The sequence below is a fragment of the Anabrus simplex genome, chromosome 1, assembly GCF_040414725.1.
Source record: "Anabrus simplex isolate iqAnaSimp1 chromosome 1, ASM4041472v1, whole genome shotgun sequence".
NCBI lineage: Eukaryota > Metazoa > Arthropoda > Insecta > Orthoptera > Tettigoniidae > Anabrus > Anabrus simplex.
In genome coordinates, this window is record NC_090265.1 from 1007674611 (window position 1) to 1007701708 (window position 27098).

General features: G+C 38.3%; 1 protein-coding gene across 2 annotated transcripts in view; it reads left to right on the forward strand.

Moving 5' to 3' along the window:
- The window catches only part of LOC136857889 (3'-5' exoribonuclease 1), a 58964-nt gene that overhangs the window by 23916 nt on the left and 7950 nt on the right, over positions 1-27098 (forward strand). For both annotated transcript variants that reach the window (XM_067136927.2, XM_067136926.2), the window contains one exon: positions 19576-19764. In XM_067136927.2, the coding sequence (XP_066993028.1) occupies positions 19576-19764 (189 nt within the window). The remainder of the gene's footprint in view (positions 1-19575; positions 19765-27098) is intronic.

A 27098-nucleotide genomic window follows, 5' to 3' on the forward strand; every position in this document is an offset into this window, starting at 1 on the left:
CAAAATTATTTCTGCGGGGGGTGTTGGGTTCTTGGCTGTTGCAGTGAACACATCTCTTCTCTACAAGGTATTCCAGTTAAGATTTCTAACATATTGCATCCTTATCATGCTATAAAAGTGTGGTAAATCATACTGATTTTCTACCAAAAAATATTTCCTTTAAGCTTAAATAATAATGTTCACACTCCAAGGAATATGTTGCATATGTGCTAATTAAGTCTATTTCTATTACCACACACATTAGAAAAAAATTAAGTCCTAACAGTGTCAAAGACTGTACCTTATATTTAGACTGTACATTATAAATAAAACAGGTTGTTCAATACAAAAAAATTACAATAATCTGGATCTTCTTTGTGGACACATTGACATATAATTTTTGAGAGCATCTCTAATTCGTGATCCATTCAAATCGTCATAGTCCCTGGCAACTATGCGACAGGGTTGAGGAAACTCCAATTCTGCTTGTTCTACTGTTTCAAGCCATTTATGAATAAAACTGTCTTTTCTAGTTTCTGTTATATTATGCAATATTAAGCTTGCCATAACAACATTAGGAACAAATTTATAATTCACGTCTACTCGCTTCAGTAAGCACCTGAAGCGTGCTTTCAGTCTGCCAAATGCATTTTCGACGACGACTCTACCACGACTTAAACATTGAAGGATTCTTCTTCTGGGGTTGCATTGCTTCTGTATCCTTTCATTAACCAAGGCAACAATGGATATGCTGGGTCGCCTAATAGCATACAGGGTATTTGTTTTTTTCTATTTGCTTTACATCGCACTGACACAGATAGGTCTTATGGCGACGATAGGATAGTAAAGGCCTAGGAATGGGAAGGAAGCGGCCGTGGCCTTAATTAAGGTACAGCCCCAGCATTTGCCTGGTGTGAAAATGGGAAACCACGGAAAACCATCTTCAGGGCTGCCAACAGTGAGGTTCGAACCCACTATCTCCCGATTATTGGATACTGGCCGCACTTAAGCGACTGCAGCTATCGAGCTCGGTCATACAGGGTATTTATGTTCCCTCAATCGTAATACTACTTTGAGGTAAAAGTGTATCTGCATGCTTGTACAAATTGGAATCTTTCAATACAGACGCATCATGACTACTTCCTGCATTTTGGCAGGTAGCGTACCTGAACCTGTAAAGTTAAAGAGAAGGTGCTGTTAGGTCAGTGCATATGAAACTAACATTTTTAAACATTAAAATGCCGGATTGTTTTGAGAGTGAAACATGCACATAAAGGCATTAAGCCTACAGTTTGCTTAATAACAAATGCACTAAGCCAGTAAATGTATTTACCTCTATAAATGATCAACAACTGCCATCATATTATAAGATGGCCAGCCCTTGCGATTAACAAAGTCACGATAACCTTCTGTTGGGGGTAAAACTGGAGTGTGCGTTCCATCTATGGCTCCAATTACATTTGGAATACCACACATATTTTCAAAACCGAATGTTATCTCCTGGGCTTCTACTGCATTTGTTAAAGATAGGTAGTCGTCTTTGAATTCTAAGAATAACGCTTCACATACATCATACACACATTCGTGTACAACTGACTTGTGTGTCCCAAACTGATTTGCAACCACACAATATTCTGCACAAGATGCAAGTTTGTATAAGGTAATGGCAACTTTTTTTCAACAGAAATGGGTTGCCTTACACAAAATTCACTGGGTTTAATGTATGGTTGAAGACGTTGACATATATATTTAAATGTTCCATAACTCATTCTAAAATTTTCCAGCCAGTCCTGTTCTGTGAAGTGGTACTTCACAACGCGTTCCCACCACTCATGACTCCTCTCTTTAACCCAACAGCGTTTCTTTCTTCGTGCTTTAGTTTTTAGAGTTGATTGCAAGTAAGCACAATTCTGAACTTGCAATTGCTGAAAGAAACACATTGATTCTCTTTCCCGTGCCCTTCCCTCTTCTTCCCATTTTTCATGAAACTTGATTAAGATCACGAAGAAATGACAAATTGTCATCCACAGAAGTGCTTCCATCCTTAATTTTTAACCTTGATTTTATACTTCACAACTTCAGTAAGCAGGAAAATATAAACATTACAATCGATCACGTCACGATTAGTTATATCGATCGAAGAATATAAGTTATATCGATTTTACTACAATTCTGCATCGTTCGTATGTGTCAATGTTGCCTGGCAGATTCAATACGATATTCAAACACTACATGTAAACGGGGATCGTATTCAATACGGTAAGTGTACTCAAATCGATCTCAGTCCCCATGTAAATGTAGTAAGTACCTTTCAAATAGTCAAAACCAAAGATCAGACTGTGAGATGTCATAGCGAACATAACTTCTTGTTACCCACACCAGTAGATGTAGTATGCTCTAAACACTACCATATAATCCCGAATACCACCCGCCACCGAATAAGACCCGCGCCCTAAATTTGAGACAATTAAATATGGAAGAGAAAAATCAAATAACTTGCATACCTATTTAATTTTATTCAAATATACCACAAATATAAATTCAAACAGCTTGCAATTAATAAAATCATCACAAAAATCATAAACAAAATATGTCCAATATTCAGTTCATTTGCAATTCAGTCACCTGAAGTTTCATCATAGGAATTTTCGTCGCTGGCATCTTTCAACAAATAGTCGTCCTCACTACCATCCACTGAATTTGAAATTCCACATTTCTTAAAGCTTTTGGACACTAGGTCGTTGGGAATGCGCGCCCATGTGGTCTTGATCCAGCTGCATATTAGTCCTACTTCAGGCCTCTTCACTCATCCGGTTGGTGTTAACGCCTGATCACCATCAGACATCCATTCGGTGTACAACTGTTTCATTGCAGTTTTGAAACGCCAGTTCACGCACACGTCCAATGGCTGTAGAATAGAAGCGAATCCTCTGGGAATTATCGCAAGATCGGTTTTTCCTTTCCTCATCGTATCTTTTACGGTGTTAGTAGTTTGTCCTCGGTAACTGTCCAACGCAAGCATGTTTCGTTTTTTGTAACAAGCTCCTTGGCGATGTTGCCAAACGCACTTCATCCAGTCCTAAACTATCACACTGTCCATCCAGCTGGACTCGTGTTCTAACAATAACACCGGGCGGCAAGTTTCCTTTCGGAAGTGTTTTCCTTTTCAGAACCACATATGGAGGGAATTTGGTTCCATCCGCTAATACACACAACATTACCGTGCACCATTGCTTTTCGTTACCACCTATTCTGATGGTTACACTTTTAGAACCCTTTGTATCCACTATTTTCGAATGGCGTATCAGAATAGACAGGTGTCTGGTCAGCATTCCCAATTTGCAACAGCAAATAAGAATTTTGCTTCCTGAAATGATTAATGTGATGCTGAAAGGCTGTTAATTTTTCTTCATACTCCCCAGGGAGACGTAAAATAGACGTACGTCTCCGAATGCACAATCTTCTCCGATAAAAGTTTTGGATCCATCCGCGGCTTGCAGTAAAACTCTGTGTTTTGAGTTCTTGTGAGATCTCTAGTTCTTTCAATTGACACATTTCACTAGAAACATCATATTCTAACTCACGTTCTTCTATTACACATTTGTGGAGTCGTTCTTCAATTTCCGGAAACACTGCACTCCGCCCGCGGAGCGTTCTGCGATCACCGTTACTTTTTAGAAGTTCTTCCTTCTTCCACCAATCATGAATACATGATTCATCAATATCGTACTTTCTGCCAACGGCACAATTTCCGTATATTTCAGCTTCGCTTACAACTGTTAAGTTTCTCACGCACAATAAATGACCACAGACGCTGTTTTGAATCCATCGCTTACTATCAAGAAAGCACTTTCACGGGACAGATACGGAACTCGAATGTGAGCGAGGTAGACTTCTGTAACCAACAGTCATTCAATTTTTCTACCCTTATCTCATTTCTTACTCTCCTTGTCTTCCCTATCATACTCCTCAGAAACTTCATCTCACTAGCCTGAATTTTACTCTCATTTCTTGCTGTCAAAGTCCAAGTCTCTGATGCATACGTTAATATAGGGATATAGACATCTTATACATTATCTCTTGACATTTTATAGGAACTTCTCTGTTCCACACCAGGTTCCGTACATTCTGGTAGAATGTATTTCTCACTTGTACCCTTCTGCTGATCTTGTTATCCAACCTTGCATCTTACATTACTTCACTTCCCAAGGATTTGAAGTACTGTATTCAACAACAGACTTGCAGCATCAGTAGATTCCGGCGAATCATATTCTAATTTCGAACTCGGGTGCAGAACTTTGCTTGCGATCAGCAAAAAATTTTGACTAATGAAATCACTTGAGCCATTTTCATTGTCTCCGCTGTGTACATCGAGAGAAATCTCAACACATTGCACTTCTCTATGATTATTTTCTATCAAGTCAGTCCGATATTATGCCATTTACTTTTCTTTCGAGCTAATTTCTCTGGAAAACAAAAACCTCTTTTTGTGGAAACAACTCTTTACAAACTTCTACATTCATAGAATGTACAATGTCATCATCGGGAACTAATTTTCACTGTCTTGCTTTCTTTAAAACAATCATCAAAACGGTTATGTTATTGCTGTGTGCAGTGAAACACCCTACAGCTGACTAGCACGTGCATCTCTGCTTATCACTGGCCTTGAGTACCTGGGACGTCAGGGCTGTCCAACCAACATATATGTACAATACTTGTGTTACTTCCCATCGATCTATATGAGAAGTTCGCCACATGATTTCAGAGACTTGTAGTTACAGTACATCTGGAGAATGATTTTCTGCACGTTGTCCTCTTATGGTACAATGATTGTGTCAAAAAAAAGTTCAGGATAGGTTTTGACCTTCCTTACCTGTTACTTCTCTTGTTAGATAAGTACAGAAACATTTCTATAAGTTAATAAGTTGATGATTGAATACTACTACGCGAAATCGGGAGGTTGTGGGTTCGGATCCCACTGGTGTCCAGCTGGCCATTTTTGTTCTTTACTTAACATCTCTTCAACACGTACTACATGTACATAACACGACCTAATACGTTGAAAGTCTGTTTCGATTACAATGCGGTCGTGAAAATTTCAATATTCATACCACAATCATTATTTGTTAATACTGTACTTGTTCATAATATCACCAACTCTGTCACTGATAAGTTTACACAACATAAACAGTATTGTACATATATGCACATGATTTAAAGTGATATGATGAGATCTAAGGATGTTCTTGTAGAACAAAACATGTCATTCTCTGATTAATAGTGTGTATTTTTTTTACAGGTATATTATAATGTTGTGTGTGTTATAATCAGGGCCCAAATTTTGTTTACCTAAAAATGCTTTAAAAAAATTATCTTAAAATTATTAAATAATGTCCTAAAAACGAACAAAAAATGACCTAAAAATGCCAAGTATTTATTGTTTGAAACTAAATTATATACATTTCTAGATATGAACAATCTTGATAATTGATATTTTCTCTAATTTTTACATATCAATATGTCAGTTCTTTGTTTTGGAATCTCGGTTTTCCTTAGAAAAATAAGATACCAATACAAAGATCTTCTGGCACCAGGTACTACATAAACAGAAATGATCTGAAAAGGAAAACAACGTTCCTATAAATATAATCGTAATTGCCGTCGGTTGCAGATTAAACTGTAAAGCTATATGTAATGCCATATTATGTAGGTTTTAATATTTACCCCAGACCGTGTTGCAGTAGATAACTGTGATCATCCGTAGATTCTCGAAGGTAAAAGAACGTCGATTGTCGGCCAAAACGTTCTTGTACATCGAAAAGCTCCTTTCGGTGTCCACAGATGCGAGCGGTATGTACTTGAAGTGCACTAAATCACTTGGTGACAGCTCTTCTTCAATATCCACTACACTGAAATCTTCCCCAGTGAGTACTCGGACGACTGAGCACAAAAACTTGTATCCTGTGTTTTTATCAAGAACAGATTTTAGTTTCCGAAATACCGACTCGCCAACTTCACCACGCACATTTTCCAAAGCTTCCTGTGTTGCTCTCACCAAAGCTGTCGCTTGTTCGATTGTCACACCTCTCTCCTGAAGTCGTGAAATAGCTGACGGCAGGGAGCTAAAATTTGCCTTAATGTATGCCAATTTACCCTGCACATCATCAGCTGAAAACATCTCTCGGGCGATTTCAATAGCCCTGACATCTTGGGCTTCTAGAGAGTTTATCACTCGCTTCACTGCTAAAATGTTGTCGCTGTAGTACTCGCACGCATTGATCCACTTACCCCAACGTGTGACTACAGGCTGCGGAGGTAGTGGGATATTGGGAGCTAGTGACTTAGTTTCCTGCGCGATGGGGCCTTGATAAATACCTTTTTTAACCTGCGACACAAGTCTATCAATGTTGGGAAAATTCTTCCTCACGTCTTCTGCCACTCCGTGGAAAGCATGAGCTAGAAAAGTTACATGCAACATTCTTGGATAAAAAGCTTTGATAACTTTACCAGCTTTAACTATGTAAGGCACGGCATCGGTCACAAAAAGTAAAACGTCATCGTACCTCACACCGTCAGGCCACAGCAGAACCATGCCCGTCAAACACTCGACATATTGTAGAATGATTGACAGATTCCAGGACTTCAGAAGTGGGCAAAAATATTTCTCCGGGATTATCTATTTCTAGGGTTCCTACAATTATATTAGCTACATAACGACCTTCAACATCAGTAGTTTCATCTACTGAGACAAAAATCATCTTTCCGCTTGTTCTTTCCCGTATTCTTTGAAGTGTTTTTTCATAGCAGAGCGGTATGTAATTTTTCCTTAACGTAGATTAGTCCGGAATGGAATGACCTGTATACCGTGCTACGAGCTGCCTTAATTTAGGAATAGTTAGTTTATGAAGAGGAATATTTGCTATGACAAAAACTTCACACAGTTCATTAAAAAAGGTTGAGGTTGTACCTCTGCTTGATGATGCATTTTGCATGAGTAACTGTTGTACTGTTCTTTCTGGTGATATTCTGAATACCACACACGTGTTTGTCGCGACTGATGTGCTGTTGAACAGTGAACCTTTTAGCTACTGCCACTTTCACTTCACACTCTTTACAGAATAGTATTTCACCATTTGTAGAGAAGGTATCTTCACCGAATTCAGAGACAATTTGTCTCAAATGACCTGCCTTGGATGGTTTTACCTTTGGCATTTTAACATGCACTCAAAATGGTTACACACAACTGACATCTACAAACAGCTAAAACCGACCTGAAGGAACAAGGAAATAGAGTACACTGGCAGAAATACCTCACTGCTGACGTCACACTGTGAACATACTTCCCTGGTGAACTGATAAAGGCTTATCCCTTGTCTGAAGGTCATCTCCTGTTAAGACACAAAGGTGAGGGATGTACAAAGCTACGTACTGAGCTCACAACTGAATGCAGAAAGTTTCGAAGATGAACCTTCGCGTAAACCTTCAAGTACGTCAAGATATAGGAACTGGTTGGTTGATGATCAAAAACGTGGATTCTTATTTAAAAATAACCAATAAGAAAAATAAAATTATTAAAAATGACAATAATGATGCAGAAAGGAAAAAAATGACCTAAAAATCAAATACTTCAAGACAATGATGAAAAAATGACAATAAATACGCATTTCTGTAATCTGGAGGCCATGAGCAGGATTTGTATATAACTTAGCACCTTCTATTACACACCAATTAAAAGATGACATGTCATTGAAATCCGGGCCCTGGTTATAATTAGTGTTTTCGGCAGACTGAACAGCTTTAAAGTTACAGTTATATTCATTCTTGTCTGCAGTTATAAGTGTGATAAAGAAAGTACATTCCTTATCGGATAAATTAGGTATTTTGGGAAAGCACGATGAACCCTAATCTGAACCAGAAACATTTTGCTAATTTGCTCGGAATTCTAACGTCTGCGTTAAGAATGATATTAAAATATTGTGATTCAATCACCGCATCAGAGACGTCAGGAGGATGTAATACTGTATTTATAATATGGTGTATTGTATTTTATTTAACTACTGTATTTCAGTAAATGGTATGTCGAGGCGCACAGTTCCAAAATCCATCTTATCCATTTTAGCAAATTTTTCAGGAGAATAAAAAACTTTTCTTGCTCATCTTCAGTAGAATAAAAGTGTTTATTCATTTTTATTATATCAACGTACTTACATTATTATTTATTTTTCATATGGCAAGTATACAGAAGAAAAAGAAAATTTACACTATATACAAGGACAAGAATGTTGGTAGCGTTCACATTTACAAATCAATGTCCAGTTGCTGTAGCCATTCTAAGAAGGGGGGTGTAGCACTGATGACATCTTGGGGTGGTCCACCATACTTCCTCAGAGGGCACTCCTCAATAATGTGCTGCACTGACTGGAAAGAGGCTCCGCAATCAGGGGATTCTTGAAGTCCCCACTTATGTAGCATGGCATTACATCTAGCATGGCCTGTTCTGAAACGGTTGAGTTTAGACCATTGGTGTCTCTTCAGGTGAAATCCTGGGAGTCCAGTTGTGGGGTCTTGGATGCCGTGGTGTTTCACACGTGCAGAGCTTCAGCTTTGATGCCATTTTTCCTGGATATTGAAGCCAGTTATGTCATGCCATATTGGGTTCCTTGATTTAAGACAAGGAGGAGGTAGGTCAGTAAGGACCTCGTGGATTGGGAGATTCTGTGGATGATCAGGATGGTGTAACTTTTTCCACTTGCGTATAGTTGCTTCCTGTCGTCTCGGTTCCAGAGGTGGTATGTTATTGATAGTATGTAGCCACGGGATTGCGGTGGATTTTAGTGTGCCTGTTATGGTTCTCATACATTCGTTCAAATGGACTTCGATCTTCCTAGTATGAGCGCTACATTGCCACACCGGGGCACAGTATTCAGCCACTGGATAAACCATGGTGAGGGCAGTAGTGTGTAGTGTGGATGCATCAGCTCCCCATGTTGTACCAGCTAGTTTCTTCATAATGTTGTTTCTGACTTGTATTTTCCAGGTGTTTTTTATATGTTAAAGAACGGTCTAAGGAGATGCCAAGGTACTTGGGGTTGAAATTATGTTTAATTCTTTGTTGGCAGAACACAACGTTGAGCTTTTGGTGAGCTATTTGGTTACACAGGTGGAATGAGCATACTTCTGTCTTAGCCGGATTTGGACGAAGTCTCCACTTCATGTAGTATGCATTCAAGGTTTCCAAGTTATTGGAGAGAATGCTTTTCCCCTCTTCTAATGTGACAGTTTGGACAGCGATGGCTAAGTCTCCAGCATAGCATAATTTCTTGTTGATGGTGTCAGGCATGTCACTGGTGTATAAGTTGAAAAGTAGTGGGGCTAATACAGACCCTTGAGGTGGTCCATTTCTTACTGTAATAGACCTTGAAGTAACGATTTGTCAGTATGTTCTTCAGAAGTGCTGTAAGTTTTCGGCAGCGTGTACGCTTTTCAATTTTGAATAGTAGTCCATCTAGCCATACTGTATCATATGCCGCTGTCAAGTCAACAGAAGTGACATATGTTTTTAGCTTCTTCTGGAATTCTGCCTCAATATATGATGTTAATGCTAATACTTGTTCACAGCAGCTTCATTTGGTTCTGAAACCCGCCTGGTATGTTGGTGTTATGTCATTTATTATTTCCTGGATTCGGTTGAGGATGAGGCGTTCCAACAATTTGTACCAGACACTCAGTAGTGCAATAGGACGGTAGCTAGAGGGGTCATCTGCTGGTTTTCCTGGTTTGAGGATTGACATGGTGTGAGCCATCTTGAACTCCGGAGGATTGATTCCAGTCTATAATACGTCACTGAAGAAGTTCTTGAGCCATATTTTCCCATGCTTCCCAAGATATCTTATGAATTCAGGGAAAATACCATCTGAACCTGCGCCCTTCCTCATTTTTAGCATGTTGATGGCTTTCTCAATTTCTTCTTGGCTGAATGAATTAGCAAGAGTAGAGTCATTTTGGAGGCTGTTGTCCAATTTCTTCATCTCTCTCCCAATGTCTTTCTTCGTAGTGGAGACTATTGGAATTTTGTCAGCTCTCGATTTGATATTTAGTGCCATTTCATTTGGTGTTATTCCTGGCTCCTCTTTGCGTATGTTTGAAGCAGCGCGGAGTTTCCTAACCCATATCTGCCCAAATTATTTTTCTGTGGAGTATTGCGATATATTTCGTAAGTACAGTTGTTTGTAACCTAAATGAAAGGGTTATGATGATTTTAGGTTTCAATAACAAAATTTCACGGAGATTTACGCTGTCGACATTTGTCGATAGTGAGCATGGATGGGTAGGGTAAAAGACATGCTCAATAAAGGAAATTTTCTTTGCATTTTAAGCTCATATCAATGTAATAATCACTTGGTAAATATTAGTCACACAACTGTTGAATAAGCACAAAATAATACAAAATATATGATTCAAACATAAATGAGGTACAGTTTTGTCTCAATTTAGAATGCACACTGTTTCAAAACAAAAGGACAATATTTGAATGTTTGTAGTACTTGTTACGCACACAATACCAAAGTTTCAGCAAGTATGATCAATCTGAAAACAGTAAAAATTGAAAACCATATGTAGAAATTCAAAACAATTTAGTCTGTGTTTTGAGGTTACAATCTGCTTTTACCGAGCTCGATAGCTGCAGTCGCTTAAGTGCGGTCAGTATCCAGTATTCGGGAGATAGTAGGTTCGAACCCCACTGTCGGCAGCCCTGAAAATGGTTTTCCGTGGTTTCCCATTTTCATACCAGGCAAATGCTGGGGCTGTACCCTAATTAAGGCCACGGCCGCTTCCTTCCCACTCCTAGCCCATCCCTGTCCCATCGTCGCCATAAGACCTATCTGTGTCGGTGCGACGTAAAGCAACTAGCTAGTACAATCTGCTTTTCGTCATCCAGTCTGGTTTAGCGTGAGTGAAATGCCTCGAAGCAAGGGACATGGCAGCCAACATTACATTTTTTCACTGTTTACTGGCAGATTTACCACAGTGAGCGCACCGCACTTGCTTCTCTCTTGTTTCGAGATAGTGGGATACCCCATTGAAACGCACTTCTGGTAACATGTGTGAAGATACCTTTGTACTCGGTCTTCCTGCCTTAGGACGCATAGCGACACAAGATCGGATATATACCCTAATGATGTACCGTGTGAAGCCGAGAGGGTCTAAATTTTCCTCTTTGCCCTTTGGGGTCAAACGCTAAAGTTCACTTATTTTTGTACACACTAGTTCAGCACCAGCCCGGAGTTGATTTCCAGAGAGTCTGTTTATGTCTCCACATGACTCATCATCATCGCTATCCTTATCACTATGGAAAGCATTTTCAGGTGGTTCTATGTACAGTAAAACCTCGTTAATTTGAAGTCGTTGAAACTCAAAAATCGGACTTCGAAATACAGTACGTGATTTCGAATTAACCGCCAATTCGCAATTCAGAAGTACCAACCCTTGCCGTGTTACACAATATTCTAAGGCCCGTTACTGCATGCAGTTAACCTTGCTTCACAGTTTATACCTTTCAAATGCCATGAAAAAAGAACTATTTTCAAATTGTATCCAAGGAGGTGCATTTATAGTATTCAAATAATGCACTCGGATATCTCGCTGGTAAACATTAACCTCACGCAACGAAAGAAAGAGCGAAAAAAAGCACGATTCAAAGACGAGGAGAAATTTATGCTGGCTCCCATGTGCAAGTGCGTTATTAATTGGATTACTATACTGTATGTATTTTAGATGCCTTGTATTTACACAGAAAGTACCCGATGCGCTTAAAATCAAACTTTCCTATGACTATCCTTGTACGATTTCCCGCCATGGCACTTCTCTCGTACTTCAGAAACGTAAACACTTGCCGCGTCACAAACTATTCTAAGACCCGTTAATACATGCAATCACCTCGATTCGCAGTTTAAACCTTTCAAATGCCACGGAAAAAACTATTTCTGAAATGTACCGTATCCAACAAGGTGCATTTAGAATGTTCAAATAATGCAGTTGGATAAATCACTGACCAACATAACCTCACGCAACGAAAGAAAAAAAATCGCACAATTCAAAGACGAGGATAAATTATGCCAGTTCCCCTGTGCAAATGCATTATTTTTTGGATTTCTGTACTGTTCGCATTTTTAGATGCTTTGTACTGGCATGGAAAGTGCCCGACGCCTTTGAAACATTGTAGCTTATCGAACTTTCCTATGACGAGGGGATAAGGTATCTCGCTTCCATGTGCATTGCAACGCACTACTATGACCCCCATCCCTCACCCTTGTACGATTTCCCGGCTGGCAATTTCTCCTTTAAAACCATAAGACCGTTTGGGCTCGCATGAAAATAAAGCAATGCAGTTTCACCGGCAATGACAATATTGTTCGGTGCCTACGAATTAATTATATGAGCCACGTTTTTTCGTCAACTGCCAGCATCGCCAGTGTTGGCGGATTCTGTTTTCCCGTACACTGCCTGTTGTGTGATATTACGGCGTTCCTTAAAAGGTTGAATACAAAAGAATTCCAATTTCATTCAACTTAGCAATCATGAAGCGCACTGTAGACCCACCGAATTGAGTATAAGTGCGGAAAGCTACCCCTCCACGTTCCGGAACGCGCGTTCTATTATGACGTGGAACGGATAAAATTCGCAATTCGCAGAGTTGAAATTACTCTGTAACATACTATTGTTTTTAAATGTAAAGACAGTTTCGAATTAAAAGTCTGAATTTCGGTAATGGGGCCGACATTGTACTTCGAATTACGAATTATTCGTATTTCGAATTAAACAATTGAAATAACGTGCAAAACTATATCTCATGTTTCCGGGAACGAGAGCTTCTTCGAATTAGGCGGGATTTTGAATTAACCGATTTCGAATTATCGAGGTTCTACTGTATATATTAGCATCTAGGATGTCTTGTGATTCCTCCAGGATGCTTATGATCTGCTCAACGGTCAATCTGAGAAGAAGACATGAAAATTCTATATCAGTACTGAGGCAATCCCATTCGCGCCCACTGTCGACATATGTCAACATGGAAGTTTTGTGCTCTGCTAGACAAAAACTATAAATCAGCCATAAATGAATTCAAAATGTGTTAAAGGCACATTTCGTTATTGCGTTTAACACAACAGTCCGATCTTACTTTCAACTGTAACAGTATTATAAGAAAATATTACTCACCACGACGGAAGCGCCATCCTCTTGAGTGTATACGGAATGCTATTTCATACGCAGCGACGCAGTAAGGCGTGAAATCGAGTGTTTCTTGTTTTCGTGCTGTGCACTAAGTATCAAACAATGAACTGTAAACGATGCACCTCAAAAGTATTCTTCCAGTTTACCGTAATAAGATCGACAATATTCAGATATTAATGTCGACAAATGTCGACAGTGGGCACATATGGGCTAAGGAGGGTCCATGCTTTTCTGCTAGAGTGAGTAAAGCTCAGTTGAGAAGTTAGATCTCTCCATTTCTCTTTTCTTCCTTTACTCAATCTTCTAATATCCTTTTTCCCCATTTCAGGATCTCCAGTTTTCTGATAACTGTCATACATTTCTTGGGTAGTTTTATCCCAGCATGGAATATACTGCTTCCTGAATCCCCAGGGAATATTTCGCTTAGCTGCACCGATGACAACGCCTAGAAACCTCTTGTAATTCTCTGCCTTCGGGGGAATCCATCTCAGATTAGTATCTACTTCTGATCTGTACTGGTCCCAGTTCGCCTTATTGAAGTTCCATCTTAGTTTATGTATGGATCTGACAACTGGTCACCTATAGTGATAAGAGTGGGTCTGTGTTGGCTTCTTGGAAAATGTTGAAGGACTTTTCTTATGTGGTCTAGGGGGAGTTTTCCTTCATCTGTGGAAACAGTAACCAGATCAGGGTTGGTGTCAGTTTGCCATCTTGCAGAGTGGAATGTTTTCTCTGCTTTAGCATCAAAACTGTGATGCAGGTCTTGGCTATCACACTACATAGCCAGTTTTTCTCCATTTTCATCATTGTTTGGGTAGCCCCAGGATGTGTGACGGCCGTTAAAGTTTCCTACGTATATACAAGGAGTGGGCAGTGAAGGCAGTGGTGGAGTTGACCAGTTAGAGTGAGGTGGTTTGTAAACTGATGCAATAGTCCAATGACCTAGTTTGGCAGTGATTTTTTCTATATCTTTCATTCTTTGGGAGTTCACTTCTGATATATTGCAAATATTATTTCTGTCATACATATAATTGATCCATGGACAGGTGAGAAAAGACTCGCTATAATTTTTTATCCTTTAATCTTACCCCTGCTTTCCAAATCTTCCTCTGTCAAATGAGTTTCTTGTATTGTTAGGATGTCAATTTTCAGGTCATCAGCTAGTTTACTAAGGTATTCACATTTGTCCTTTGACAGGCCTTCTGCATTTATCTGTAGAATGTGAGCTCTGGTTCCAAGCTTCCTTGTCAGTTGGCTCTGATAAGTGCCTTTGGTAGATTTCATCTTTGGTTTCATCTTCTGATGTAACTTTGATTGACCGTGAGAGATCCAGGATCTAGTTTGGTCACCTATTTGTGTAGACTATCACCGTCCTGCATAAGCAGTCCGTTGCCCAGGGTACACCACGAGGTGGTTATCTACACGTCGCACCCCAACGTACGTACATGTATTGATATAATTACTTACATGTATTGATATAATTGAAGAGCTACGTACAATTCGTGACATATAAGGAAGATATTTACAAATTAAGATTGGATAAGGCATGTTTTGGAGCTCAACATTGGATAAGGCATGTTTTGGAACTGTCATCGTGATAAGGGCGGGGTTAGCAAACATAGCAAAAACTTTATAATGATAATTTTCGTCATTAATTGACATTATAATAGACATTCTTTTATTATTTATGCTCTTTGAAATCAACTCAATATCAATCATAGTGTGATAAAAAATCCCATGGCACAGCAGCCCCGAAGGGCTATGGGCTACCAAGCGACCGCTGCTCACCCCGAAGGCCTGCAGATTACGAGGTGTCGTGTGGTCAACACGACGGATCCTTTCAACCGTTATTCTTGGCTTTCTAGACTGGGGCTGCTATCTCACCATCAGAGAGCTCCTCAATTGTAATCACGTAGGCTGCGTGGACCTCGAGCCAGCCCTCAGATGCAGGTAAAAGTGCCTGGCCTGGCCGGAAATCGAACCCGGGGCCTCCAGGTAAGAGGTAGGCACGCTACCCCTACACCGTGGCCGGCCATAGTGTAATAAACTGGCACTAAATTATCGGGAATAGTATTGCCAACAATTTTGAAAAACACACCGTGAACCTGGAACTTCATAAACATCGTACTGATGCTTACTTCATAGAATATTATTTGAGATACATTCCAGTACGGTGCCCCATGTTTGGATAAGGCAAATTTTGAAAACATAATCTTAGGATAAGGCAGGTTTTGGAAACATCACCTTAATTTGTGTTACATTTTCATGGGGATAAAGTGGGTTTAAGAACCGTTTTCTTGCTGAAAAAGATGCTAAATCATATGAGTTATAGAGATAAGCTAAACTCAGTTTTCATAAAAAATGGATAAGTCGGATTTTGGAACCATGCGCCTCGTATAGTCTCCTTTACAATGCCAAAACACATTGTTTGTGTAATTATATTGCTTAGTTTCTGTCCTCTTGATACATGGTCCCATTTAATGTGGAATATTCTTGTGGTGTCTTGGACAGCACCTTATTGAGGTTTTACTGGGGTACAAAAGTAATGCCTCCTGCTTTTTCCTATCAAACCTAGGACTCCATATTATGTAGGCCTATACTAGATGTCTCTAGCTTCTCTGTACGAAGCAGTAAAGCTAGATGTCTCGTGAATGCCCTTAGCAGTAATTTAAAAAGTGTATATATCAGATACCTAAAGAGTCGTGAGTGAATTCTTCACAGCTAAAGAAATAAATCCAGTTGAGATCCACATGCATCTCGAAATTGTGTATGGTGGTGATTGGAGGGCGGATTCATATGCACCAGAAAAACAGTGATATGTGCACTTTTATATCCACTGAAACATAAAGTATTCACTAAGATAGTTGTTTGAAAAATTAAAAAATGTACCACAAAATAAATGTAAATTTCATATTGTTATTAAATATGCACACTGTGAAAACTACAAAGAAAACTGAAGCAATAATTTTGCCCTGCATTAATGTTACCTGCAGAAAAAGAAAATTTTGCTTCTTAATACATTCACTGCCAAGCATTCTGGGGCAATTTAAATGCCCTGTGCCAGACATTTCTAAGGGAGGTGAATTGGTTTGACATAGTTACGAATAAAAGTGCATACGAAAAGTAGCACACATAATAGCACAAAAATTTCTAGTTACCGTTAGTAATGTTTAAAATGAGCTGAAAGTTATTTCTAGGCATAACTTCATTGAATATGGGAGTAGCAAACATGTTTGTTGTCCAATACTTAGGTCTTTTTATGATACCGGACATCATCCAGAGTCCTAAAAAATGTCTTATCTCATCTAAAGTAACAGACCTGCAATTATCATACCTGCAGTATTTAGTAAGTGGTCTTGCTACTGTGCTCATAAATTGTTCTGGGTATCAGTTTCTGTTAAGAGAAATGACAGAAATGTTGGCGTGAAAAACATGAAGTATGCCATGCAATATTTACCACTAGGTAGTTTATTCATACCTGCGTTCTTCTAATAATTGGGCATGTGCCCAGGTTGATCGGTGTCTGACCAGTCATGTGAATCGACACCAGATATATCCTCCAAAAATAAATCGTTAAATATTGCTGGACCTACCTCATCAGGTTCAGCACTTGCGACTCCATCAGACGAATCACTATCACTTTCCACCTCGCAAGGCTCTAAATCATTTTCCGTCTCTCAATCAGCATACACTTGTTCTAGCATACCCCGTATATTGCTTTCCTTCAAGTAATCTGTACATTTGTATGATTTACAGGCCATTTTACAGGAGCACAAAGACACTGAGAACAAACACACGGTTACTCAACAAGTGAAGATAGCACGTGTTCAGGTGTCAACAGGAAGTTCCTTTTGTAAGGAATGTGGTCGCGTGTGTATCGATCGATACTTTGATCCTCCATTTTGAATCTGTGAAAGACTGCATTTGGGTGACATGTGGGAGCTACAATAAACTATTTGAACATATGCACTTAAATGTCAATCGACGTGTTTGGCATTGCCAGTGCGTTAATTGAGAAAGTTAATCGGATGCTTGGTGCTGAGTGAGTTAAGGGCAAATTACTATTCCAACATTTAAATTATTCCTTTATTCATTTACATAGTTTTACCTCTTTTTTGTAGATACATTTACACAACCTACGCCGCCCAGGTCTATAATTAATCTTTACCTTCTTAACATCCTCCAAATGATCACAGTAGTAGGCTGCTGCGAATATCCTAGTCCTCCATCGAGTCAGTATTGGTTCTGGAGGCAAAGAAACACCTCGTAGCAGATTCTTAAAATATTTTATCGTAGATGGTGCCTATAGCAAGACCTTCTGTACAGAAGAAATAACTGCATTTACTTCCGGGAATCAATATCGTACTTCTGCTATCCTATGAATTTCATCTGCCAGAGAGGTAAAATGTTGTAACTTAGGATAGAAGACTTTACGAGCTTGACCTGCCTTAATCGTGTAGGCTGCTGCATCTGTGACCATCATTAGAAGTTTCTGTTTCTCCTCATTTTTTTTCTCAAGCTAAAATACACCTAGAGAAAATGGCAATATTTGGTATAAGAACTGTATTTTTTAAAATGTATTTCTCTTTAACGACTTCAAAGACTGTTCATATCGGGCATCACGTACAACTCTTGAATGGATGCATAATCTGTATGATCAAGTCTTGCAGAGAATTAGATGAGGCAGTTCAGGTACACTTGCGTCATGTTTTCCAACTATTACATTGGCGATATGTCTGCCACAACTAAGGTTAAGTTATGAGTAGGTTCCCACCTTCCAATACTTATCAATTTCTATATAATAGGTTTATTAATTACATAACATAAACCATATAATCTCTAGTACATGTTTCGTTCCGATTATGGAACATCTTCAGCTAAAATTTGTCTGCCACAGGAATCGGATGTCTCGTAGAGAGATAACCAAATGTATGTGTTGCCAATGTCCATTCTGATACTTTGTAAAACCTGAAAATATTTCCCAATTATAACACCTAAAATGTGGTATGCCCTAACCATTACCAGCACACACAAATTAAAATGTGATATTTTTCTCAACTTCTTGATAGAAAATGTACCAAAATAAAATAATGATTACAGATTTTTAACAAAGTACAGAAAATAACTATGTTGATTCGTTGGGAATTTTCCTCCCAAGAGTTCTTTTCAAGATATCCTCTAAAATGTTCATTATTTAGTTTCTTAAAAGGGATGTTGGCAGACACAAATGCGCTGCACATATCCTTTCAAAATTCCACCCTCTGCGCTCTTCGTGAGAGTAATTCCAAAGTTACTTGTTTAGATTTGTCGCTACCAGTTAAAGCACTTTTCTGATGAGTGACTGTTTGAATATGTTGTGTGGGCGAACTGAGTGGCTCAGACGGTTGAAGCGCTGGCCTTTTGACCCCGACTTGGTGGGTTCAATCCTGGCTCACTCCGGTGGGATTTGAAGGTGTTCAAATACGTCAGCCTTGTGTCAGTAGATTTACTGACACGTAAAAGAACTCCTGCGGGACCAAATTCCAACACCTTGGCGTCTCCAAAAACCATAAAAGTAGTTAGTGGAACATAAAGCAAATAACATTATTATGAATATTTTGTTTGTAGATTTAGACTAATGAAGTACTTACATGTTTGTTGCATACTCTGCAGAATACTTGTTTTCTATGTATAAGGTAGGTTCTCCAGATAGTCATTGCTAAAGCGAAATACTTTTAGCTGTTTTTTTTTCTTTTGGCATGAACTTCGTGTTTACTGGTCTTCATACAATGAAGAAATGAAAGTAAAGGTTATAAATCTAACATGACAGAGGCTCCAAGGAGTTCACAATACACCTAACAGTTTTACCAACATTGGCGCATTATGTACAGCTACTGCTTAACACTAAAGTTGAATGACAAAGATGAAGGATAGGTTAAAGGTACAAAATATTGGTCTGGACAAGATCATTGATTTGGACTGGTTAGGTCTGGCTAGTGGCAAGGCCATTGGAACAAAGAAAATGGTGGCATTCTTCAGTTTCAAGCTGTCTTGCTTTTAATTCTTCTATATAAGTAAGAATGCTTTTTGGGATGGGTCGGTTGATCCCTTTGCAAACATGAGGAAGGATCTGGGAGGGTACATTGATGCTGTTGTAACTTCTGCTATTTGTAGAGAACTTTGTAAAAACATAATGACATTTATTGCCATATGGCTACTGAAGGTACTAAGGGGTTAATTTAGTGACAGTTACTGTGTGCGAGATTACATCATTCAGTACACATCAGTTGCAAACTTTTGCATGTAAATTATTTTCAATACTTCACTCTAGCTGCAGCATTGCTGCAGGGTGTGCATTTTCTAATGCTCTTGTTTAATTCACAGTACTGCTTGAGATTAATGCTGGAGCACTTGGACATTGGGTTTGAAGGACGACCACACTGTGGCTTGGATGATGCTCGAAATATTGCACGAATACTATTACGTTTGATATCAGATGGTGCAAGTATCCAGGTGAATGAAAGAATTCATCTAACAAGATGTAATTCTAAGTCTCGTGGATCAGATGGTCAGGTGAGAATTCTCTGTAATTTAATTGATAGATTGATATTACTGTTAAAGGAAATAAAAATTTTATGATAGTTTGACATATTATTTGTTTCACAACATAAGAACCCTGCCTACAAGAAGCCATAACTCTGATGGGTACGCAACACCAATTAGCGACCAAGAAATTGCAAGCCGAACTTCAAAAATCAACATTTTCAATTGTCTACCTTCTGCCTCTGTAGACAATGGACCTGTTACAAAGATCTCGGGTACTGTTTGGGCATCCTGGAGTATACATAAGGAGCCACTAGAGAGATAGAGAGAGAGAGAGCAAAATAGTAAACATGGCAGCAAATGTAAACTTTTTCCGTTACAGTACCTGTCACTGTGTAGTAGTGGTATAAGGGCAGGGTTCTTATGTTGTGAAAATACAATTATTATTTGTATCATATTGTTGCAGTATCAGTCGCATGCTTCATTCTTCTAAAAACAGAAAGCTGTATTTTGTTTTTAATTTCAAGTGTTTTAAATTGTCTACATCTTTATTAATCTATAATCTCAGATAATTAAGTAATGAAAACCATTGGTGCTATAAATATCATTTCTGCCTACATTAAAAGGCTATTTGTTTAATTGTCTGGGGACTGGAGATTGAAAGAGAACTAATAATAATGTTATTTACTTTACGTCCCACTAACTACGTTTATGGTTTTCGGAGGAAAGAGAACTGTATAGCAGTTTGACAATATTCTGTTCTCAGTAAATAACCTCCAACTCCATATTCAGTTAAATTATCTTCATAGTTTCCAACTTTTATTGAAAAATAAGTTTTAAAAAGCTGAATTTTATTTAAAATTGGATAATATTCTCTCTTCTTACATAAGTTACGACTCCAGAGATAATTTGCTTATTGGTTCATGTGAACTTTTATCTCTGTCTGGATATTTCATATTCTTCTGTTCTTTATTTTCCACTTTTACTGTGGTAAATAATAAGAATATTTATTCACCATTGATTACTTACATGAAACAGGTTTTATCATTCAGTATTACAGTATTATTTCTATTATCATCTATATGCAGTTTGTTGATTATTTATATATATTTATACGACTCTGGCTGAGCCACCATCAAGTAGTGCCACCTACACACTACTGTTTCTTTTTCCATTCTGACACGTCACGATTGTAATCTCCATGTCTGTTGTTTCCACTGTATACATCTGTGATTTACGTATGTAATAAATAGTGTCATTCTAATATAAACCGTGCTGACCTTATTACTTTCCGAAACATTGTGCCTTTTCAACAGGTTTCAGGCCCAGAATGCGCGTTTGGAAAGTGATTAAATGTGTAGTGATAAAATGCACTGAAAAATAGACGCACGAAAATATCGTGTCGCCCACGGTTGGCGAGGTTGAGTTAAACACTTAGCCAATTGTCTTCTGCGAAGAAATGGTGTGTGAAGATGAAGACTTCAAGTGTGGTGCGCATCGAGACATTGTCAAAGGACAACTTTGACACGTGGAAAATTCACATGAAGACTGTGTTAGTAATCGTACGTGGGCGTATGTAGCTGGGACAAAGGTTAACCCTCTTAGTGCCGGCTCCCTTACTGCTGTGGTTGCTAAGAATGCCAGAGAGAAAATGCCTATTATGCAGCACCGAAGATAAAAGCATATCCTATCCTCACTTTTCAAGATCTCATTGTAGTTACATCTTCTTGTACCTAAGTGATCCCTCTCTTCACTCATTATATTAACATCACGAAAATAATTCATACTTCCGAGCAAAAAAATTAAATTTCTTCCTGCAATTTTTGAAAAATTTTAAAATTCAAATTTGCATCTCAGTATATCCTAGTATTTTGATTGTACTCACCGAAATTTGGTGTTCCTGTGCACACTGATGCATTGTTTACAAGTTTGTAAAATATCAGTGTTTTAGGAATAATAGTTCTTGTAAAAATGGATTAAAATACTGCTTGGTCTAGCATCAGGAGGAGGTGCACGTTTAAGGCCGGGCGTCTCAAGGAATGCAGGAGAGGGCTAAAATTGCACGTCGTGATCGGACTGAATTTTACGGAAATCCGGAATCTGGTCATCATTGTCATTACTTTCTCCGTCAATTCCATCATTATTCCCATCACTATCATTACCATCTTTATCGGAAATTTCATGCATCAATGTCACACGAGTAAGTCTGATAACATAACCACTATCGTCATTGTTTGAAACGTTACCGGCATTATTATTACTCTCAGCATCATCTGAATCGTCGCCTGACTCGATATAATCGGAATCATCACTCGATTAATCAATATACTGTACCAAATCATCATCAATTTCAAACACAATACGAGAACTATTCGCCATTATTACGAACATATGGTCTACCGGTACGTGCCAAACAGCTGAAATAGAAAAAAAAATCATAACATAAACACATGTCGCACAGAGATTCTGGTGGTAGATTTAGAAACTATGTAGTATTTACTACAGAGTGATTCCGACTGGAACTGCCATCTGTCAGATATGTGCAAACTATTACGACTTACATAGACAGCTGCAACACGGAGCGCGATCGCGCTCCTAGCACTTTTCGCTAGGCTACAGAGGAGCGCAATCGCGCTCTCCGGCACTCTAAGAGTTAAGCCTGAACCGGTCAGCGAGAACGTGGCTGCTATTACAGAATGGGAAGAATGTTACAGTGAAGCAATGTCAGATATCATCTTGGCGATTCAACCCTCGGAATTGAAATGGGTAAAAGATTGTGTCACTTCGCACGAACTCTGGCTAAAACTAGACTCGATTTACCCATCGAAGGGGCCAGTGCAGAAAGCAACATTATTGAAGCAGATCGTGCTTCAAAGAATGAGTGAAATGGGGGATGTACACAATCATTTATGGAGATTTTTCAATGCCATGGACAGGCTCAATGGTATGGACGTGGCAATCAATGATGATTTGTTATCCATATTACTTCTGTATAGCTTGAATACTTCCGGTGCGCGATAGAATCTCGTGACGAACTTCCAAAGCCCAAGGTATTACGCATAAAAATTGTCGAAAGTGACGCAAGGAGCAGTGACCGAAACAACATGATGCACAACTGTATGACTGTTGAACGAAAATACAAGAACAAGGCTTATAGAAAGCTTGCAACCAAAATTGATAAGGGTGAGAAAGGAGGATCCACATCTCTTTGTTGCTATCGTTGTAAAAAGATAGGTCATAAGGCGAAGGAATGCAAATAAAGTGAAAATGATCATGACAATGCTCACAAGGCTGAGGGGAGTACCTTGCTGTATATTACATCAGAACTGAACTCTTGCAAGTTCGTGACTGACAGCGACACAGATAAAGTGTGGTACCACGACAGCAGCTGCATCGCACATGTGTAAAAATCTGGACTGTTTTTCACAGGTAGAATCCGATGGTTCTGACAATTTAAAGTTAGTGAACAGTTCTACGACGAAAATAAGTGCAAAAGTGTTGTGACAATGTCAGTGAACGTTGATGGTCGTGATAAAAGTTTCAACCTATGCAATACATTATACGCATCTGATTTGCGTACTAATCTACTCTCATTTGGGAAGATTGTAGACAGGGGTCACCATGTAGTGTTTTACTTTATTACGTTAATGGGTCGTACACCAAAGAACAGGAAAAAAATTGCCCGAGCTGAAGACGAATGGAAACGCACGTTACTTCGTCACATTCGTCAACGATGCGACTGGATAGTACAAAGTGAAGTTTCTCCATCAGAAAAATGAAGTCTTTAATGAGTTTCAGGACTTCAGAAAATGTCTGGAAACACAGAAAAACGCGAAGATAAAGATTTTACAATCTCATAATAGTACAGAGTTCATAAATTCCCAATTCGATGCACTCTTGAAGAGCTCCGGGATCCTACGACACTTGACGATTCCGGCTAACCCAGAACAAAATAAAGTAGCGGAAAGGAAAAATCGTACACTCGTCGAGATGTTAAGATCCTTTGATTTATTTATTTACTGTGAACTGATGATGATTCCAAGGGAATCGAAACCGGTTTTCACTTAATAAATATTATATATTGTGTTGAATAGTGGAACATCCCTCAATTAATTCCTGTTATATAAGGCAGTGAAGATGACGTCACTTGGATAATTCATGTGAAAGCAGTGATTAGATGTACACAGATTTACTGTGCATTAGGCCTACTGCTGAACTGACAGAGACAAATGATATTGCACAATATGATAATACGATACGCTTATCCCCTTTTCCTATGGGGTGGAGTATGAAATGAGACGAATTTTCGTAGCGAGTACTTACGATTGTATGCCCTTCCTGGCATCAACCTAATCAGAGGAATTGATAGATGAAACGAATGATGTGATATGAGTAACTTTTTTTTTTTTTTTTTGCTAGGGGCTTTACGTCGCACCGACACAGATAGGTCTTATGGCGACGATGGGATAGGAAAGGCCTAGGAGTTGGAAGGAAGCGGCCGTGGCCTTAATTAAGGTACAGCCCCAGCATTTGCCTGGCGTGAAAATGGGAAACCACGGAAAACCATTTTCAGGGCTGCCGATAGTGGGATTCGAACCTACTATCTCCCGGATGCAAGCTCACAGCCGCGCGCCTCTACGCACACGGCCAACGGTATGAGTAACTAAAACTGACTAGATTTACTTTATATATAGACCTAAAAGTAATGTTTACCATTTGTCTTTTTACATTTAGAAATACTGCCTTCCAACAAAAATAGCCAGTATAACTCAGATACTTTCATAAGTTTGTTAAAGAATGTGTCATCTCTTGCACACTTAATACGTTGTGATTCATGTTAATTAGTGTTGTGTCATCCGCATATGATATAACTGATTGTGACACAACATTTTATGGTTAGTCATTAACATCAACATTAAAGAGAAATGGGCTAAGTACAGATCCTTTGGTACGCCTGTCATAATGTCTTTTAATGTAGAATGTCTAGTTGTAATTGCTACAAACCGGCATCTGTTACTTAAATAAATCTTAATTACATCCAAAGAGGGACTTTTTATGCCATAATACTGAAGTTTTCCCAACAAATGTCATGATTAATACAGTCAAATGCTTTACTCAAATTGCATAAAACCAGAGAAACCAATTTCCTATTTTCAAAGGCTGTTACAGTTTAATTGATAATTTCCAGAACAACAGAGGTAGTACTTTTACCCCATCAGAAACCATATTGATTACTAGACAACAGGGCACGAGTTTCAAATTAGTTACTAAGTTGATTCTAGATGTACCCATTAGATTAAATTCATTGCCTATTTCTTTCACTGTGTTCAAAAAGTAATCAGTATCTGGATCCAGTAATATATTGTGTGTATAATTAGGAGTATTCTCTTGTGCTATATAATATCCCAAGCTGCCTTGCATTTGTCGGATGCACTTTCATTATATATTTAACAAGCTAATTTTTTTTTCAAGTTCAAGTTGTGTCAAACTTTTTACACCTGGGATATACTTCATACACATCATTCTGCACATTCCCTTGCATGCAAGTTTTTTATAAACTCTGTACATAATCAACATCCTTTCCCTTATTTGGGTCAGTTCGTCAGAACACCAGTTAAGTCTCTTATTTTTAACTGTGCACACATTATTGATCTTTACCATGGGGGAGCAAGAGTGCCTCAATTCAACATAAGTTTTAAAGAAAGTTTCAATAGCAATTTCAGTTTTCGTTTTATCAGTTTGATTTTCATACAAAAAGTTCCAGTTTACTTTCTTCAATCTTTCCCTGAATAAGTTAATGTAATAATCTTTCTGAGTTCTTATCCATAAAATGTCAGGCTCCCTATTGGTCCTTTTGTCTGTGCAAGGCAAATTCTTCTGGCAAAAAAAAGTACCAGTGGTTCATGATCAGCAAAAGACCTGCCAACGAGCTCAACATTATACATATTTGACAATAATATTATCAATGCACACATTATTGAGTGTGGATGTTTTGTTTGTACAGGTTAAATTTAACGATCTTAAAAGGTTAAAAAATGTTCTTGAAGTCTGTTCGTCTGACTTTGCCATATCTACTGTATATTAAAATCATCACAGAGTTAAATTTTAATTTTTTTTTCATAACTATTTCAAAATTCTCTTGAAATACTTGGACATTGCCTTTGGAGATCTGTACAAACTTAAAATTATTAAATTCTGATGTATTATTTTAACACAACTAAACTCTCAGTGTAATTCTACACAATATTGTCCTAAGTCAACCTTAAATTTCAAACAGTCCCTAAAATTCCAGCACTGCCATTCTTATTACTTCTACACATATCTACTATAATATACCCACTGGGCACAAAGAGTTCAACTTGATCTTCTACAAGCCAGTGTTCCAACATGCATACCACATCAATTTTTTTCAGTTTTATAGAAATATTCTAGTTCTAACACTTTATTTCAGATACATTGAATGTTAACCTACAGGATAGACAGTAAACTATTGTCAATTTCCATCTCCTGGACACTGTCAGTATCCTGGATGTCATTTTCCACAAAAGGCCTAATAGTAGATAGTAGTTTGGTTTCTATAGGTTCATTGATTTTATTGATCTCACTAGCAAGATACCCGTGCTTCGCAACGGCTTTAAACTGAAAATTATTTTTCAAAGTTTTACATTTTGGAGAGTCCGCTGTCAGTTGAGCCTGTAAAATACGCCCTCAGTTCATACGTCAAATGGTTTTGAGGAAATGATTATTTATTTTCTGATTTAAAACTCATTTGAACCCCATATGGAAGAATTTGAATGTTTCAAACCCTATCTTATTTAAAATCTGGGATGTAAAAGTGACCAACCTGTGAAATTTTGATTTTGTATGTCGAACAATAATGGAGGAATGAATATTTTTTAAGGGGTGAATGTTTTTTAAATATTTATTAACATCTAGGATATAGAAGACCATCCTTCATTTTTAAAAAACAAGTTTTTGCCTGAAACCGTTTCGGAAGAATGAATATTGTGTTTTTGAGAGTCAACCACCATCTAAACCCCTAGGGAAGGAAAAGTTTGAAGTATACGATATTTTACACCTAGGACATGAAAGATCACCCATCTCATAAAATTACAACTTTGTATGTCAAACAGTTTTGGAGGGATGAATGATTTCGTTTACGGAGCTAACCTCATTTAACACTTTAGGGGTGGAACGTTAAAAAATATTTCCTATGTCACACCTAGGATTTAAAACATATACCACTGTTTGGAATTTTGTCTTTGTACGTTAAACCGTTTTGGTGGAAGAAATGAATACATTTGTGTTTGGATCTTAACCCTCATTTAACTCTCTGAGCAATGAAATTTGTTTCAAACCTTCTG